We start from the raw sequence: 17,210 nt of genomic DNA on the forward strand, positions 1-17,210 counted from the left end.
TCTGTTTCATCATGCCTGGAACCACGTTTAAGTTATAAGCGCAATTCTCCACTAGCAGATTATTGCTGTGATCTGACCATTTTTGTACAAAACAGTACTTAAATCTATTAGAAGGCATCTGAGCATGCCAGGTGAGCACGGGGAGAACCGTCAAGAAAATCTGTATCCAGAGCAGCAGAGTTAATAACTACTGACTGAGGTTCTACTCAGTGCCCTCGCTGCCAGCACACCTTGGTTTCTGAAGTGTGTGACATTATTGTAACCATAGGGCTTTTGCAAGAACTGCAGGGGCAAGGTTTGGGCAGGCAGGGTTGGAGAGGCTGGGACTTAATAAGATGTTCTAAACCTCCAGGAGAAATGGCAGGGAGTCAGGCAGAGACCGATGAGGTTCCCATATTGAAAAAAATAAAACGCGGCAGACTCGGAGACCTGACCAGGGACTAGGGGTGGGCGTGGAAAAGCAGAGCACGGCCTGGGACACCTCCTCATGCCCCTCTGCCCAAGAGTTCTCCCACCGTCCATAGGAGAATGCCCCAGTCAGGCCACCTGTCCCCCCCCCCCCCCGATACCACCCTTGCCCTCATCCCTGCTGCCATTTTCCCTGAACAACTGTAATCTTGCCTCCCACTCTTGTCCCTGCCAGCCTGTCCGCTCTCACCTCAGCAATACTCTTCTTTGCAGAACACATATGGGTTATGTCCCCTCGTTTGCTTGCCCCCCATAGCTCTTGCAGCATACACCAGCCACTAACACGGCTTACAAGCCCTGTGGGTGTGGGGGCCGCCTGCCTCATGGGCCTCACGTCACCCCACTGTCACCCCCACTCGCTGCTGCTGACTTCAGCCACACTGTCATTTCGCGTCCTTTTCAGAAGAAGCAGTGGCTCCAACTGTTTGACTGAGAAAAGGCACAAAACACATATTTCCCTAGAAATACACATACTTCTAGACTTTGGGGGGACACTTTATAACTCATTAGCAACTGAACTCATGGCTTCCAATTTAGAGACACTTCACCTGCAAAGGTAGCTGAGGGTTGAAGAAAAACCTATCAAGCATATTACTTGAAGATGCTTTAAATGAGTTTACTCTGTTTCAAGACTTTATAGACACCCTGACCATGTGTTGCTCTTGTAACTGACCATGTTTTTGCTCAGATCGTGGTTGAATCCTCCCCACCTAGAGCCTGCCCCACCTCCTTGAAAGCATCATGGGCTTCTCCTCTGTCACACTTCCCGTATGCTATTTTCACACCTGTATGTGGGGTTTTCTGATGAGTGTTTGCTTCCCACACTAGACTCTGAGCACCCGAACAGGGACCCAGTCCGCTTGTTCCCGGTCACCCAGGACCCAACACAGTTCTCAGCATGAAACAGGTGCTCCATACATAGTCGTTGAAGGAATCACTGAGCAGACACCTGCCCTGATTATAATTTCCTTTTCATTTCTTTCCTGTAACCCTCTCTAGACCAAATTGTTTACTCCTTCCCCCGGGCTGTCTTCATGTCCCTTTACACAGAACTTGACCACAGGACTCATCACATTATACTTCTGCTCTTTTTCTCTCTCCTCTTTGCTCAACTGGAAAGCGCTCAGGGCTGGTGACATAGTGGGTGTTCAATGAATGTTTACCGCATTGAATTGTGACCTCTGGGAAAGCAGTCTTGGCCCAGATGCTCTGAATACACGAGAGCAAGAGGTAATGCCTAAAGAGGCCCCCCCCCCCCCACAGCAGGTCACCGTGCTGCTGTGCACAAACATAAACCTTGCCTCCACCTCCTCTCACCCATGACCCATTCCTTCATTCAACACAAGGCTCCTATGCTGATGCAACAACTTGCTTATACAACAACTTTTAAACCTGACAATTGTCCAGAAACCGTCGGGCTATTTGTTACAAGCATAAATTCCAGGGCTCACCCTAGATCTACTGCGTCAGTGTCTCCAGGAGCAGGGCTCAGGAATCTGCACTTAACTAATGCCCTAGGTGACTCTTAAGCATCCAGCCTGGCTAGAAGTCCATCCTTGGGTGAAGAGTTAAAGCAACACAGTGATATCCACAGCATGAGGTAGAAAAGTCAATGGAAGCATTTGAGGAAAGGCCAAGGAGAGGTCTTTGCTGCCAACTTTCAATTATAAGACGCACCCCCCCCCCCCCCCCATGCACACCCTGGAGTCAGCAGCTGAGCAGAGGAATCTTTTAAGGTTCTGAGAGAAACCTGAACCTCCCACCTCACCCTACCCCTTAAAGGAGGCAAAAAAATTGGACCATTTGGAGATCACTGTAGAGTTGCTCTTAGGGATTTTAACTGGGTACTATCATGATCTTTATCATTAACATTTCTAGAAAGCATCTACTACCCCATAGACACTATTCTACAGCTTTACATGTATTATGTCATCTAACAATCAGGAACAAAGAGAGACTAAATGCAAAGTAGCATGCTCTGCCCCCTGCTGGGGAGCTCCAGAAGGAAAACCAGGCTCTTGACTCTCAGGGATGGATCAGATCTCTCTGTGGAAAGACCCATCCCTGTACACTTCCAGGGATTCCAAAGACAGGGAGGGGGTTGGGCCCACCGAGGGCTAGGTATTTTCCCCAGGCCTTACTTTATGAGATCAATAATCCTCTAGACACCAACAGATTCCCTCAAAGAACCCTTCTCCATCCCTCTTGATGGATGCCAGAGTCTAGACCACACACCTGCTGACCGCCATAAGCAGCAAGGTTACCTGTGAAGTTCTCTTCATCTGGATGGGGTGGGGGCCTATGGTTCTTTGGTGATGAGGATTGGGTATGGAGGTAAGGGAGGGAAAAGGAAAGCTCAAGGCTAGAATTAATCCATTGCTATCTGGAGATAACTCACTATTTCATAGATTATGTTCTATAGTATTTTACAGTTTACAAAATGCATTAAATATATTGAGCTCTTTTAATCCTCACCACATCATTATGAGGGAAGCTTATTAGCTTCATTTTGTAGCTAAGGTTCGGTACCTCACCAAGGTTACACACATTGACCCAGGGTTCAAACCCAGGTCTCCTGGCTCTGGGATCATTGTTAGCCATCAACATGGACAGATTGAAGCTTCTTGGGAGAATGAATGAATGAATGACTCTCTCTCCAGTGAGATACTATGGAGGATATAAAGATGAATAATTTTTGGTTTTAAGGAAACTGAAAGTAACTTTCCCCCCTTCTTTTTCCTCTCACCAACCTTCATAACAACAATCATCAAACAATCGTGTTTGGTTAATGCCTGTTGTTGGTTTTATAAGAATAGATGAATTATCTTTCAAACAGTGTCAGCAATACTTGAGATCCAACAAAATAATGGTGCCTCACAGAGAGCATTTCTAAGGCCTGAAGTCTGGCTCCTTTTACAAAACATTCTGTGGAAGCTCAAACTTTTAATTCATACCACCAAGGAGATATTTGATTGTTTCCTGGAAATGCTAACAATGAGAGGCTCATAAATACTAATGAAACAGTATAGATTAGCAGAGCTCAGCAAGTAACCTGGGGGGCCTAGCAGAGAATTCTTAGATTAAAAAATATAAAGAATACCTTTTTAATTGAATTTTCCCCAGACTGGCTCCCAAATGTTAATGAATACTCTTTTTGGCTATATGGAGAGTAGACTCAAATAAGTACCTTCAGGAATCCAAAAGTGAATTATCGAATTAGCTTTCACTGGAAAAGAAATCTATTTATTCAAAGGCTATTTTAGGTGTCATAGGATGGACGAGCTTGAGACAAAGGTTGGGAGGGGCAGGAGGGCCTGAGACATTGAGATAAACATAATTCAAATGCATGCTTCTATTTCAGCCAACTAAGCAACCTAAGTTGAATTTGCTTATTTGTCCTTTATGACATGATCCCTCAATAATAACAACTTCCTTGGAATATACAAGGCCCCATGTTACCAGAAACCATGTCTTTAGCTTTCCTCACTGAATCCTAATACCTAACACAGTGTGGGGCATGTATTAGGTGCTCAATAAATGTTTGTTAAATGGATGAAGAGCTCTCTTAAAACATTTTCCAGCGCTTCTCAGGCCCTTATCTTTTCTTGAAGGGCATCCTACTATTATAAAGACACCAAGGGTGCCTGGGTGGCTCAGTCGGTTAAGCTTCTGACCTCTCAGGTCATGATCTCATGGTTCATGAGTTTGAGCCCCACATCAGGCTCTGTGCTGACAGCACAGAGTCTGGAGCCTGCTCTGGATTTTGTATCTCCCTCTTTCTGTCTCTGCTCCTCCCCCGCTTGTGCTCTTTCTCTCTCTCAGAAATAAACATTTAAATACTTTTTTAAAAAGGAGGAGGAGCCAAGATGGCAGAACAGCATGGAAGTTTTTTGTGTGTCTCACGTCCATGAAATACAGCCAGACCAACACTAAACCGTCCTGCACACCTAGAAAAAGGATCTAAGGATTAACACAACAATCTGCACAACCTGAACCACAGAACTCAGCAGGTATGTGGTGCGGAAAGGTGAACTGGGGGAGACAGAACCTGCGGAGGGCAGGGGGCCACTGTTGTGTGCGGAGAGAGGATGGGGGCGGGGGGATACAGGCAAAGCACCCCCCCCAAAAGCAGCTGGAGAGAAAGTGGAAAAGTGGAAACAGCCACAGGGACTGAATTAAAAAGGCAAAAAGGAGAAAGGAGAGAGGAGAGGGTTTAAATTCCATCAAGACTGTAAACAGAGGGAGCGCAGAGGCTGAAATGCCACAGCTCCATACCTGGCGGTGCTCGGGCGGGAAGGGCGAATCCCCAGGAGCAGAGTGGAGTCCGGGGGTCTTCGGGCCACACGGGGAGAGGCGGTTCCCCTGCTGGGAGGACACCTGATAGAGGCTGTGTGGGTCCCCAAAGGCAAGGCGCCAGTGGACCCGGGAGAACAACCACATTCGCTGGTGCTGGAACAATGTCATTAAGGGTGAAGCCTGGTGCCAGACGCGTGTTGTGATTTTCCATAATCCCCGAAACGCTGCTGCTACACTATCTCGCGAACTTTCTCTGGGGTGGGCTGGCACCCGGCCTCAGTCTCTGGGCGTCGGCAGCAGCACGGTCCCGCGAACGTTCCCGGGTGCGGCCAGCACCCAGACGTGGCTCAGTGAGACCCTCCCGCAGACGGGCAGAACGGATCAAAGCCACAGTCCCTCAGAAATAACGGGTTGGGAAAAACGGCCGCATCTGAGACAAAACTCAGGAGGGAGGTGCCGTTTGGTCACGGACAGTGTAAAAGCGGGGAGTAGACAGAAGCCGAAGACAAAGGACGGGTGCGTGATTGCCGACCAGGGAGAGCAGGATTCCGACACGAGACCAGGTAGCTGGGTGACTCCATTTTCACCATTCCCACACATGCGCATATGCACCTACAAGCGCCACAACAACCCACCCCAGGAAGCTAAGCAGCGCCATCTAGTGGAGAACGGAGCCGTTACCCTAAGGCCCGCCCATCCGGGCCAACCTCGCTCTTCAGGAACACGGCTCTCCACCTACTTATTTTATGGACTATAGGGCGCTTCATAGTTCGACTTTTAGGGGAAAACAAAGTAATTTGAGTCTTATTTCAGTCTGTTCGCTGGTCCATCTATTCAGTTTTCTTTCTTTTTCTTTTTTCTTTTTTCTCTTCTTTTTCTTTAATACAGAAAAAGAAAAAAATCATTTTTATTTTCAATTTTTATTAAAAATATTTTTCTTTAATTTTTTCTACTTATTGTTTACTCTTGTGTAAATTTTTCATTTCTATTTTACTTCTATCATTTCATTTTAGTCTACTTCAGTGTATTCATTTTTTCAAATTTTCAAATGATTTCCTTTTTTTTTTCTTTTCTTTCCCCTTTTTTTTCTAATCCATCAAGCCACTTTCAACACCAAGACCAAAACACACCTAGGATCTAGCATCATTTATTCAATTTTATTTTTGCGTTTGAGTTTTTTTTTTTCCTTTTTAGTTTTAATATTTTTTTATTTTAATTTTTTTACCTCATTAATTCCTTTTCTCCCTTCAAAATGACGAAGTGAAGGAATTCACCACAAAAGAAAGAGCAGGAAGAAATGACAGCCAGGGACTTAACCAACACAGATACAAGCAAGATGTCTGAACCAGAATTTAGAATCACGATAATAAGAATACTAGCTGGAGTCGAAAATAGATTAGAATCCCTTTCTGTGGAGATAAAAGAAGTAAAAACTAGTCAGGATGAAACAAAAAAGGCTATAACTGAGCTGCAATCTCGAATAGATGCCACGGTGGCAAGGATGGATGATGCAGAAGAGAATCAGCAATATAGAAGACAAACTTATGGAGAATAATGAAACAGAAAAAAAGGGTAGATTAAGGCAAAAGAGCACGATTTAAAAATTAGAGAAATGAGGGGCACGTGGGTGGCTCAGTCGGTTAAGCGTCTGACTTTGGCTCAGGTCATGATCTCGCGGTCTGTGAGTTCGAGCCCCGCGTCGGGCTCTGTGCTGACCGCTCAGAGCCTGGAGCCTGTTTCAGATTCTGTGTCTCCCTCTCTCTCTGACCCTCCCCCGTTCATGCTCTGTCTCTCTCTGTCTCAAAAATAAATAAATGTTTAAAAAAAATTAAAGAATTAGAGAAATCAGTGACTCACTAAAAAGGAACAACATCAGAATCATAGGGGTCCCAGAAGATGAAGAGAGAGAAATAGGGGTAGAACGGTTATGTGAGCAAATCATAACAGAAAACTTTCCTAACCTGGGGAAAGACAAAGACATCAAAACCCAAGAAGCACAGAGGACTCCCATTAGATTCAACAAAAACTGACCATCAACAAGGCATCTCATAGTCAAATTCAAAAATACTCAGGCAAGGAGAGAATGATGAAAGCAGCAAGGGGAAAAAAGCCCTTAACCTACAAGAGAAGACAGACCAGGTTTGCAACAGACCTGTCCACAGAAACTTGGCAGGCCAGAAAGGAGTGGCAGGATATATTTATTCAATGTGCTGAATCAGAAAAATATGCAGCCAAGAATTCTTTATCCAGTAAGGCTGTCATTCAAAATAGAAGGAGAGATTAAAAGTTTCCCAGCCAAACAAAAATTAAAGGAGTCTGTGACCACTAAACCAGCCCTACAACAAATTTTAAGGGGACTCTCTGAGGGGAGAAAAGATTAAATAAATAAATAAATAATTATAACAACAAAAGCAACAAAGATTAGAAAGGACCAGAGAACACCACCCAAAATTCCAACTCTACAAACAACATAATGGCAATAAATTCATATCTTTCAGTACTCACTCTAAACGTCAATGGACTAAATGCTCCAATCAAAAGGCATAGGGTAACAGAAAGGATAAGAAAATAAGATCCATCTATATGCTGTTTACAAGAGACCCACTTTAGACCTAAAGACACCTTCAGATTGAAAGTAAGGGGATAGAGAACCATCTATCATGCTAATGGTCTACAAAAGAAAGCCAGAGTAGCCATACTTATATCAGACCATCTAGACTTTAAAGACTTTATCAAGAATGAAGAAGGGCACTATATCATAATTAAGGGGTCTGTCCACCAAGAATACATAACAATGGTAAACATTTATGTGCCAAAGGTGAAAGCACCCAAATATACAAATCAATTAATCACAAACATAAAGAAACTCATTGACAGTAATACCATAATAGTAGGGGACTTCAACACCCCACTCACAGCAATGGACAGATCATCTAATCAAAAGATCAACAAGGAAAGAATGGCTTTGAATGACACACTGGACCAGATGGACTTAACAGATATCTTCAGAACATTTCATCCTAAAGCAGCAGAATATACATTCTTCTCCAGTGCACATGGAACATTCTCCAGAATAGATCACATACCGGGACACAAATCAGCCTTCAGAAAGTACAAAAAGATTGAGATCATACCGTGTATATTTTCAGACCACAACGCTATGAAACTCAAAATCAACCACAAGAAAAAATTTGGAAAGGTAACAAATAGAGACTAAAGAACATCCCACTAAAGAATGAATAGGCTAACCAAGGAGTTAAAGAGGAAATTAAAAAGTTCATGGAAGCCAATGAAAATGATAACACCACAACCCAAAACCTCTGGGATGCAGCAAAGGCAGTCATAAGAGGAAGGTATATAGCAATCCAGGCCTTCCTAAAGAAGGAAGAAAGATCTCAGATATACAACCCAACCTTATGCCTTAAAGAGCTGGAAAAAGAACAGCAAATAAAACCAAAAACCAGCAGAAGACAGGAAATAACAAAGATTAGAGCAGAAATTAATGCTACCAAAACCAAAACAAACAAACAAACAAACAAAAACCAGTAGAACAGATCAATGAAACCAGAAGCTGGTTCTTTGAAAGAATTAACAAAATTGATAAACCACTAGCCAGTTTGATCAAAAAGAAAAAGGAAAGGACACAAATAAATAAAATCAAGAATGAAAGAGGAGAGATCACAACCAACACAGCAGAAATAAAAACAATAATAAGAGAATATTATGAGCAATTGTATGCCAATAAAATGGGCAATCTGGAAGAAATGGACAAATTCCTAGAAACATATATACTACCAAAACTGAAACAGGAAAAAATAGAAAATTTGAACATACCCATAACCAGTAAAGAAATTGAATTAGTAATCAAAAATCTCCCAAAAAACAAGAGTCCAGGGCCAGATGGCTTTCCAGGGGAATTCTTCCAAACATTTAAGGAAGAGTTAACACCTATTCTCTTGAAGCTGTTCCAAAAAATAGAAGTGGAAGGAAAACTTCCAAACTCTTTCTATGAAGCCACTATTACCTTGATTCCAAAACCAGACAGAGACCCTACTAAAAAGGAGAACTACAGATCAATTTCCCTGATGAACACGGATGCAAAAATCCTCAACAAGATATTAGTGAACTGGATCCAACAATACATTAAAAAAATTATTCACCACGATCAAGTGGGATTTATACCTGGGATGCAGGGCTGGTTCAATATCTGCAAAATAATCAATGTGATTCATCACATCAATAAAAGAAAGGACAAGAACCATATGATCTCTTGATAGATGCAGAGAAAGCATTTGACAAAATACAGCATCCTTTCTTGATAAAAACCGTCAAGAAAGTTGGGATAGAAAGATCATACCTCAAGATTATAAAAGCCATATAGGAAAGACTCAATGCTAATATCATCTTCAGTGGAGAAAAACAGAGCTTTCCCCCTAAGGTCAGGAACAAGACAGGGAAGTCCACTCTCACCACTGTTATTCAATATAATATTGGAAGTCTTAGCCTCTTCAATCAGACAACACAAAGAAATAAAAGGCATCCAAATCAGCTAGGAGGAGGTCAAACGTTCACTCTTCACAGATGACATGATACTCTATATAAAAACCTAAAATATTCCACCAAAAAACGGATTCATTAATTCAGCAAAGTCGCAGGATATAAAATCAACACATAGAAATCAGTTGCATTCCTATACACCAACAATGAAGCAACAGAAAGAGAAATCAAGGAATTGATCCCATTTACAATTGCACCAAAAACCATAAAATACCTAGGAATCAATCTAACCAAAGAGGTGAAAAATATATACACTGAAAACTATAGAAAGCTAATGAAAGAAATTGAAGAAGACACAAAAAAAATGGAAAAAAGATTCTATGCTCCTGGATAGGAAGAAGAAATATTGTTAAAATGTCAATACTACCCAAAGCAATCTACATATTCAGTGTAATCCCTATCAAAACAACACCAGCATTCTTCACAGAGCTAGAACAAATAATCCTAAAATTTGTATGGAACCAGAAAAGACCTTGAATAGCCAAAGTGATCTTGAAAAAGAAAACCAAAGGAGGAGGCATCACAATCCCAGACTTCAAGCTACACTACAAAGCAGTAATCATCAAGACAGTATGGTACTGTCACAAAACAGACACTCAGATCAATGAAACAGAATAGAGAACCCAGAAATGGACCCACAGATGTATGGCCAACTAATCTTTCACAAAGTAGGAAAGAATATCCAATGGAATAAAGACAATCTCTTCAGCAGGTGTTGCTGGGAAAACTGGACAGCCACATGCAGAAAAACTAACCTTGACCACTTTCTTACATCATACACAAAAATAAACTCAAAGTGGATGAAAGACCTAAATGTAAGACAGGAAGCCATCAAAATCCTCGAGGAGAAAGCAGGCAAAACCTCCTTGATCTTGGCCGCAGCAACTTCTTACTCAACGTGTCTCCAGAGGCAAAGGAAACAAAAGCAAAAATGAACTACTGGGACCTCATCAAAAGGTTCCTGAACAGTGAAGGAAACAATCAGCAAAACTAAAAGGCAACCAACAGAATGGGAGAAGCTATTTGCAAACGACATATCAGATAAAGGGTTAGTATCCAAAATCTATAAAGAACTTATCAAACTCAATACCCAAAAAAACAAATAAGCCAGTGAAGAAATGGGCAAAAGACATGAATAGACACTTCTCCAAAGAAGACATCCAGATGGCCAACTGACACATGAAAAAATGCTCCACATCACTCATCATCAGGGAAATACAAATCAAAACCACAATGAGATACCACCTCACCCCTGTCAGAATGGTTAAAATTAACAACTCAGGAAACAACAGATGTTGGCAAGGATGCAGAGGAAGAGGATCTCTTTTGCATTGCTGGTGGGAATGCAAGCTGGTGCAGCCACCCTGGAAAACAGTTTGGAGTTTCCTCAAAAAATTAAAAATAGAACTACCCTACGACCCAGCAATTGCACTACTAGGCATTTACCCAAGGGATACAGGTGTGCTGTTTTGAAGGGACACGTGCACCCCAATGTTTATAGCAGCACTATCAACAATAGCCAAAGTATGGAAAGAGCCCAAATGTCCATTGATGGATGAATGGATAAAGAAGATGTGGTGTATATATACAATAGAGTATTCCTCAACAATCAAAAAGAATGAAATTTTGCCATTTGCAACTATGTGGACGGAACTAGAAGGTATTATGCTAAGAGAAATTAGTCAGAGAAAGACAAATATCACATGACTTAACTCCTATGAGGACTTTAAGACACAGAACAGATGAACATAAGGGAAGGGAAGCAAAAATGATATAAAAACAGGGAGGGGGACAAAACATAAGAGACTCTTAAATATGGAGAACAAACAGAGGGTAACTGAAGGGGTTGTGGGAGGGGGGTATGGGCTAAATGGGTAAGGGGCACTAAGGAATCTACTCCTGAAATCATTATTGCACTATATGCTAACTAATCTGGATGTAAATTTAAAAAAAAATTTTTTAATAAAAATAAATAAAGAGCACAAATAAATACACACCCTATGGAGGCCCTCTCTACCTTGGCCACAATCTACAGTCCTCCCCTCTCCCACCCTGAACCCCAGGCTCACTAGAAGACAGCCTGTTCTCCTGCCATATTCTAGAAGTTTCTCTGCCTAGAATCTTTGAACGTCCTTTTACCCATGTTTCCCTGTCAAGTTCCTGCTCATCTTTCAAGGTCCTCCTCAGGTGGCTCTACCTTCATGAAAACTGCCCTAATATTCTCCAAGGGCTCAAAGCCCTTCCTCTCTTTCCCTAGATGAACCCAAAAGTGGGCTCCTAATGCATTTATGTTCCCTGCAGGGACCAGCATGACATCTGACACAGAGTAGTTTGTCAACAAATGTGGTGGTGGTATCTAATTTGAGTCCTAGAAATACGGTATGAGGAGCATTTGGTCCCAGGAAAATATATGTGTGGATCAAACTAGTGAAAATCCCCCAAAGTCTTCCTTCAAGAGAGCATGGAAATCCCTCCAGATAGGCCAAAAAAAAAAAAAAAAAAAAAAAACATGGGGCCAAACAAGGGCTGAAGTAAAAGCAAAGGTGACGGCAAAGTAAGAAGGGAAATCCAGAGACCCAAGTGTGTGAGAAGGAGCAAGTCAGTGGATTGGCCTTGATGGCAGGGGGCAGGGAGGATACCCAAGGGTGCTTTTTCTCGACAAAGAGCCTGTGGGCTTGATGGCATGTGAGCATATCCATGGCACATGATGTTCCAGGGCTTCTGAGGAGCCTCTGGCAAAGGGGTGTGACTTCTCATAATGTTTTTCTTTGTTGCGAGTTGAGTTTATATTCAGGCAGTCATATGCTTTCTATAAACCTCCCCTTGAGCAGGACTGGATTTTTATTGTATGTATCTTCATGCATTTGTGAAGTATCTAACAGTGGGAAATAAATCACTGTGCAGTCTTCTTCCACAACAGATTGGGATAAACGTTTTTAAGTCAATCTGGGGAATAGCCAAGTATTGTAAGATTCTATAAATCCTGGGCTACTTGCCAAAACGGGTTAATTCTACACAAAGGAATAGGAGGCTCAGAGCGACACCTATGAAGGGCTCGCAACCTGGGGATCTGGAGTCAAACGCCCCAGAATCAGTCAGGTCAGCTCTGCCACTCACTCACTGTGTGACCTCTGCCTCTGTCTCTCCAGCTGTAAAGATGAGGAAAATACCTGTACCTACTTCCTAAGGTTGTAATGAAACAAAATGGGTCAATAGGTGTAGAGTGCCCAGGATGGTGACCGGCATATCAGGGCCATTATATAGCATTACTTCACTTTCAAGGACCAAGCATTTCAGCAGTAGGCACCCATTTATACAACTGCATAAAGTGTGTAGATTACACACTCAGGGCATGAGCCCAAATGCCAGCAGGCTAGGACTGAGTTCGGGTGGAGTTTCAGTGAACACACAGGTATGTGCGGAACTTACAGAGTGCTATCCAAGGAATTAGACTTCTGTGGACAACCCCTGAGTATAACACACTCCCCAGGAGGGGCCACACATTTATGCCCCAGTGAAATACAACAGAATGAAACCTGGACTTCATAATGATTGTGAACCTGGGTCCCTAGCGGTTTTCTCTATAAACATCCTGTTCTCTATTTAAAAACATAACTCATGTGAAAGTGGTTAGAAAAGTATCAAGTAAAACACAAATATAAAGTAACATCATCCTGGTTTTTCTGATTTCCCAGGAGCCTCGGAAGAGAAACTGACCCATTATCCCCAACTCTGGGTGTTTGTGGCACCTCTGTGTGGCCTTAGGCATGTCCCTTCCCCACTCTGGGCCTCAGAGTCAACCTTTCAGTGAGAGCATTGGTTGCGATGATCTCTAAGTTCTCCAGCTGAAAATCAACGGGTCTTTGATCTTTGGGTCCCAGACAATGTCTTGTACCAGAAGGCCTCTTGAATTTCCTTGAACCATGTTACCCTCCAAGTCTTGTTTAGACATAGGAACCTGTAGATTCCAGAACTGAAGGAGCCTGTAAGACCTTACACTTGAGAGCTGAGGCCTAAGATACACGTGGAAAGGTGGAGAGGGTACCGGTGGAAGAAGGGCCACTCTGTATAAGCAACCAGAACAGTCCCGGCTATAGTTGAGCTGAGGGTGGAAGTATGGACCCCCATCCCAGTTTCTAAACACCATTGATGAGCAGCCTGTGGGACTCCTTTTCCAATGCCAAGAACAGGCACAGGCAGGGCAGGAGTCTTGGGAATATTCAGCTGGGGGACAGGAAGCAGAGATGAGAGTGATGAGGGAGACGAGGAGAGAAACAGAGGGAACCAGCACATGGTCCCCCACCGCAAAGCTCGGTGAGTCCTCTTTGGGCACAGGAGTGGGATGTGAAGAGGGAGGAGACGGAGCTGGGAAGAGAGCGTGAAGGGACAGTAAAGAAGTCAGGGCTGAGGCAGGACAAGGACTGCTGACCTCATAGCCTGGGGAAGGTCCAGGCCCCTGTGACAGGCAGCAAGATTCAGATATTCCGTCCTGTGCTTAAGCTTCAGTATGTGTGGAAAATGGCACATGTGTTCACAGAAACTGAGACACAGCTGTCCTGTGAGGAGTATGGGTTCAACGCCCATCAGATGAGCTGCAGGGAGAAAAGATGGAGAACCGCTCCTACAGAGGCACCAACCCCTACCCAGAACGCTGAATCCACATGTTGAATCACGTATCCACCAAATGCTGAGCACCTGCGATGAGCCAGGTCTGATACACTATCAATTCTTATCCCCAATAGAGCTTGTACAAGAATAGTGAGTACTTACTTAAATGTGTGCTTTTATTTTGTTTACTGGGTTTCAATACAATTTCAGCGAACTCTGGAAATCTTCAATTCCGTCCCTTTTCCTAAGCCTCAAAAATACGTCGTTGTTAAAAATTGTAGACCATTACCATTGCATTTCTCTTGAATTGTCTGTTTTGCTCTCTTCAGCTGGTAACAGGTGCATGCCCAAGCCCAGGGCTCGAAGAGGAAGAAATTGCAAGTGGACAAGGCTGTCTCAGCTTGAGCCCAGGACTTTCTAGTGAGCTACGAGTTTCCCGTGGCCCCAGCCTAGCCCGGCGCTATGGAGAAGATCAGCTCTTTCTTCAGCATCATTTGGGACACCATCTTGACCAAACACCAACAGGGCCTCTTTAACACCATCTGCCTGGGCATCCTGCTGGGGCTGCCACTACTAGTGGTCATGACATTCATCTTCATCTGTTGCCACTGCTGCTGGAGCCGGCCAGGCAAGAGTGGCCCACAGCCAGAGCGAAACAAAGGGAAGAAGAAAAAGAAGAAGAGGAAGGCCGAGGAAGACCTCTGGATCTCTGCTCAGCCCAAGCTTCTCCAGATGGAAAAGAGGCCATCACTGCCTGTCTAGTAAGGCAGGGAGCAGAGGCGTCCTTCCTCGGGGACTAAGCCACCTTCCAAACACACACGGGCTAGAGAGCAGCAATGCCCAAAGTGATGCACTCGTGTCCACAGAGGAACTAACCAAGGGACGAACCTCAGGCTGAGCGTCCCCGTGGAGGACACCCCAGAAAGAATATGGACAGTTCTTGGGCACTGTCTTGGCAGCTATGTGTCCGATAACAATGCTCTTTACCACAGACTCAGGCATCCTTTCCACCTGCATCCCGCAAGCTCCATCCGCAAAAGTACAAGGAACATTTGTCCATACATCTTGACACGTCTCCCAAATGCACACACATGCCCACCATGCACACAATAGTGCCCACACGCACACACATATACACACGCGTGTGAATTCAGGCAACAGGTACCTGGGCAAATATATTCTGTTCATCAAATGGTCATTGACGACCTACTTTGTACAAGTACATCATCTTCTCTCCCAAAAATTTCTTATAGGAAGGCCTGGCTGGATTCAGGCACACGTGCACAATTACATACCCAGATAAGGTACCTGTCCACTGTCTACTCCATACGCCCCTCAGGTTAGAGATATGTGTTTTCCTATTCCTATCCTCACACAACCTTTTACTGGAAATCCTCATACTTGGGCAGTCCAGCAATATACAACTGTACCAGGTTGTGCATCGACACAGACACGCCAAGTTCCTGTGTTTCTCACATGGGAGAAAAAGTTTCAAGTGAGGTGGATCAAAATCCATTGAAAGCTGTATCTTGCAACTCATGACAAGGTCCCCATCACCACGGATCAGTATCGAATGCTGTCTAAGACCTCTTTTTGAGACGCTACCCCCAGAACCACTCAGCAAGGTGCCCTTCTCCAAGCACAAACTAACAGCCCTTGGTGGTGACTTCTAGAATGTTCTGGAAACCAAGGATACTCCATTCACTTCCGTGAACTGCAGTTGTGAGCCTGTGCAATGTTTTACAGACGGGAAGGAGATGCTACATCTGACAGACACCTGACCTAGGGATTTTCTATGTGACCAAAGCTTCTCAGCAGGGAAGGAATTGAGGCAATATCCGGTACAGTCTCGCGGAAGGCACACTGGAAACAATTTCATAAGGTTGTAATGGATGTGTGGCATGTTGCAGATGGGATACAGAAGTTACAGAGTTTAAATGAAAGTAGAGCGAAGCTATATAGAGGTTTATTAATATTTATCTTGAAGCTCAGGCAAGTGCCTTGCACACAGTAGATACTCAGAACTGTCTGTGGATGCTGTTGGATACGTGATGATGTTGAGGGTCAACGTGTAATACCTCGCCAATCCCCCCGAGTGACCTTCTGTTCTGAGCCCACTAATTGCTCCAACGGATGGAAGTTGGGTATTGAGTGCCTCACAGGCATGCGCAGAACCGACAGTCAGATTGGCCTGTGCGCCTTGAGATCCACGACTGAGTTGAGGCGAGTGTCTCCCCACCAGGCTGAGGTTGGGAGGCCGAGTTGATCCACATACGTGAGGAGATGGTTGGTATTTTGATTGTATTGTGACTATATGACAAAGATGGATAATTCCCAAATTGGAAGCGGGTTGTGCTCTGAACGGTCACTTGCAAATCTGCTGGGTAGCTCTCTTGAAATATTTTCCCACAGAAGCTGTTCTAGGAGGCAGTAAAATTGCAATTTAATTAACAATGTAGCTAAACTATGATATCTATAGTAGCAAGAAGCTAAATTCTGCAGGATTGTGTTCATGGCAAAATGTCCTCCGTTTGCTCTCTTGCGCTGCCTGGTACTCACCTGCCCTCCAGGTATTCTCGGGGCCTGTGGGGGCAGGCATCTCACGGTGACTGCTGCATCCGTCTTCTAACCGGCGACCCTGTGAGGCAGAATTCAGGCCTTCCCGTGTTTTAAAACCAGTCGCATCCACCTTCTCACACCAGGTGGCCCCAAATGCCCTGGCTGCTCAGACCCCCTAGTCATAAGCCCCTTCTAGCAGAGAAAGAAGCACTCTCTGGCTGGCTGTCCCCTTGTACACGGACGGCTCGTCATGGAGCAGCTGGCTGTCCCCTTCCCATCACAGGACGATTGCTCATCGCCCCACACCAAATGCACATGCCTCCCCACGCCCTTCCTGCCCCCCTAAGACGGATGACCTTAGGGAGACACGGAGCTGACGGCTGAGGCTGGGTGTCAGATGCGATCTACGAGAAAGGATCGCTCGGATCCGGGACCACACAAGTAACATGGTTGCCATGGCAACTGGCTGCTAGCTTGAATTAAGACGGCAGTCAGTCAGTTGTCATTGCCGGGACGAGGCCTCTGTCTCCAGGTGCAGCACCCCACTGTCCCCTAATCAAATGGATTTGAACTACCTCCAGGCGCGAAACACCCAGAAGCTCTCTTCTCACTTGTTTCCATAGCCCAGGACTTAGGAGACCCAGATGCTGAACGAGGCTTATGTTTTCCCCACCCCCGCCGCCTCCCTGATAGCCTTCACCAGGGTCCCCCCAACACCATCC

The 17,210-nt window shown here is 44.3% G+C and overlaps 1 protein-coding gene across 3 annotated transcripts in view; it reads left to right on the forward strand.

Annotated features, from left to right (window-relative positions):
• Nucleotides 1-16,383, forward strand: part of KIAA0040 (KIAA0040 ortholog) — a 42,383-nt gene extending 26,000 nt beyond the window's left edge. For 2 of the 3 annotated variants that reach the window (XM_086694324.1, XM_086694323.1), the window contains 2 exons: nucleotides 4,321-4,478; nucleotides 14,259-16,383. In XM_086694324.1, coding sequence (XP_086550450.1) covers nucleotides 14,392-14,691 — 300 coding nt within the window. In that variant the 5' untranslated portion in view covers nucleotides 4,321-4,478; nucleotides 14,259-14,391 and the 3' untranslated portion in view covers nucleotides 14,692-16,383. The remainder of the gene's footprint in view (nucleotides 1-4,320; nucleotides 4,479-14,258) is intronic. The other variant, XM_086694325.1, reaches the window with a different exon arrangement.
• Nucleotides 16,384-17,210: the final 827 nt, after the last annotated feature.

Source organism: Puma concolor, chromosome E4 (genome assembly GCF_028749965.1).
Source record: "Puma concolor isolate L17-30 chromosome E4, mPumCon1.1.hap2, whole genome shotgun sequence".
Lineage (NCBI taxonomy): Eukaryota > Metazoa > Chordata > Mammalia > Carnivora > Felidae > Puma > Puma concolor.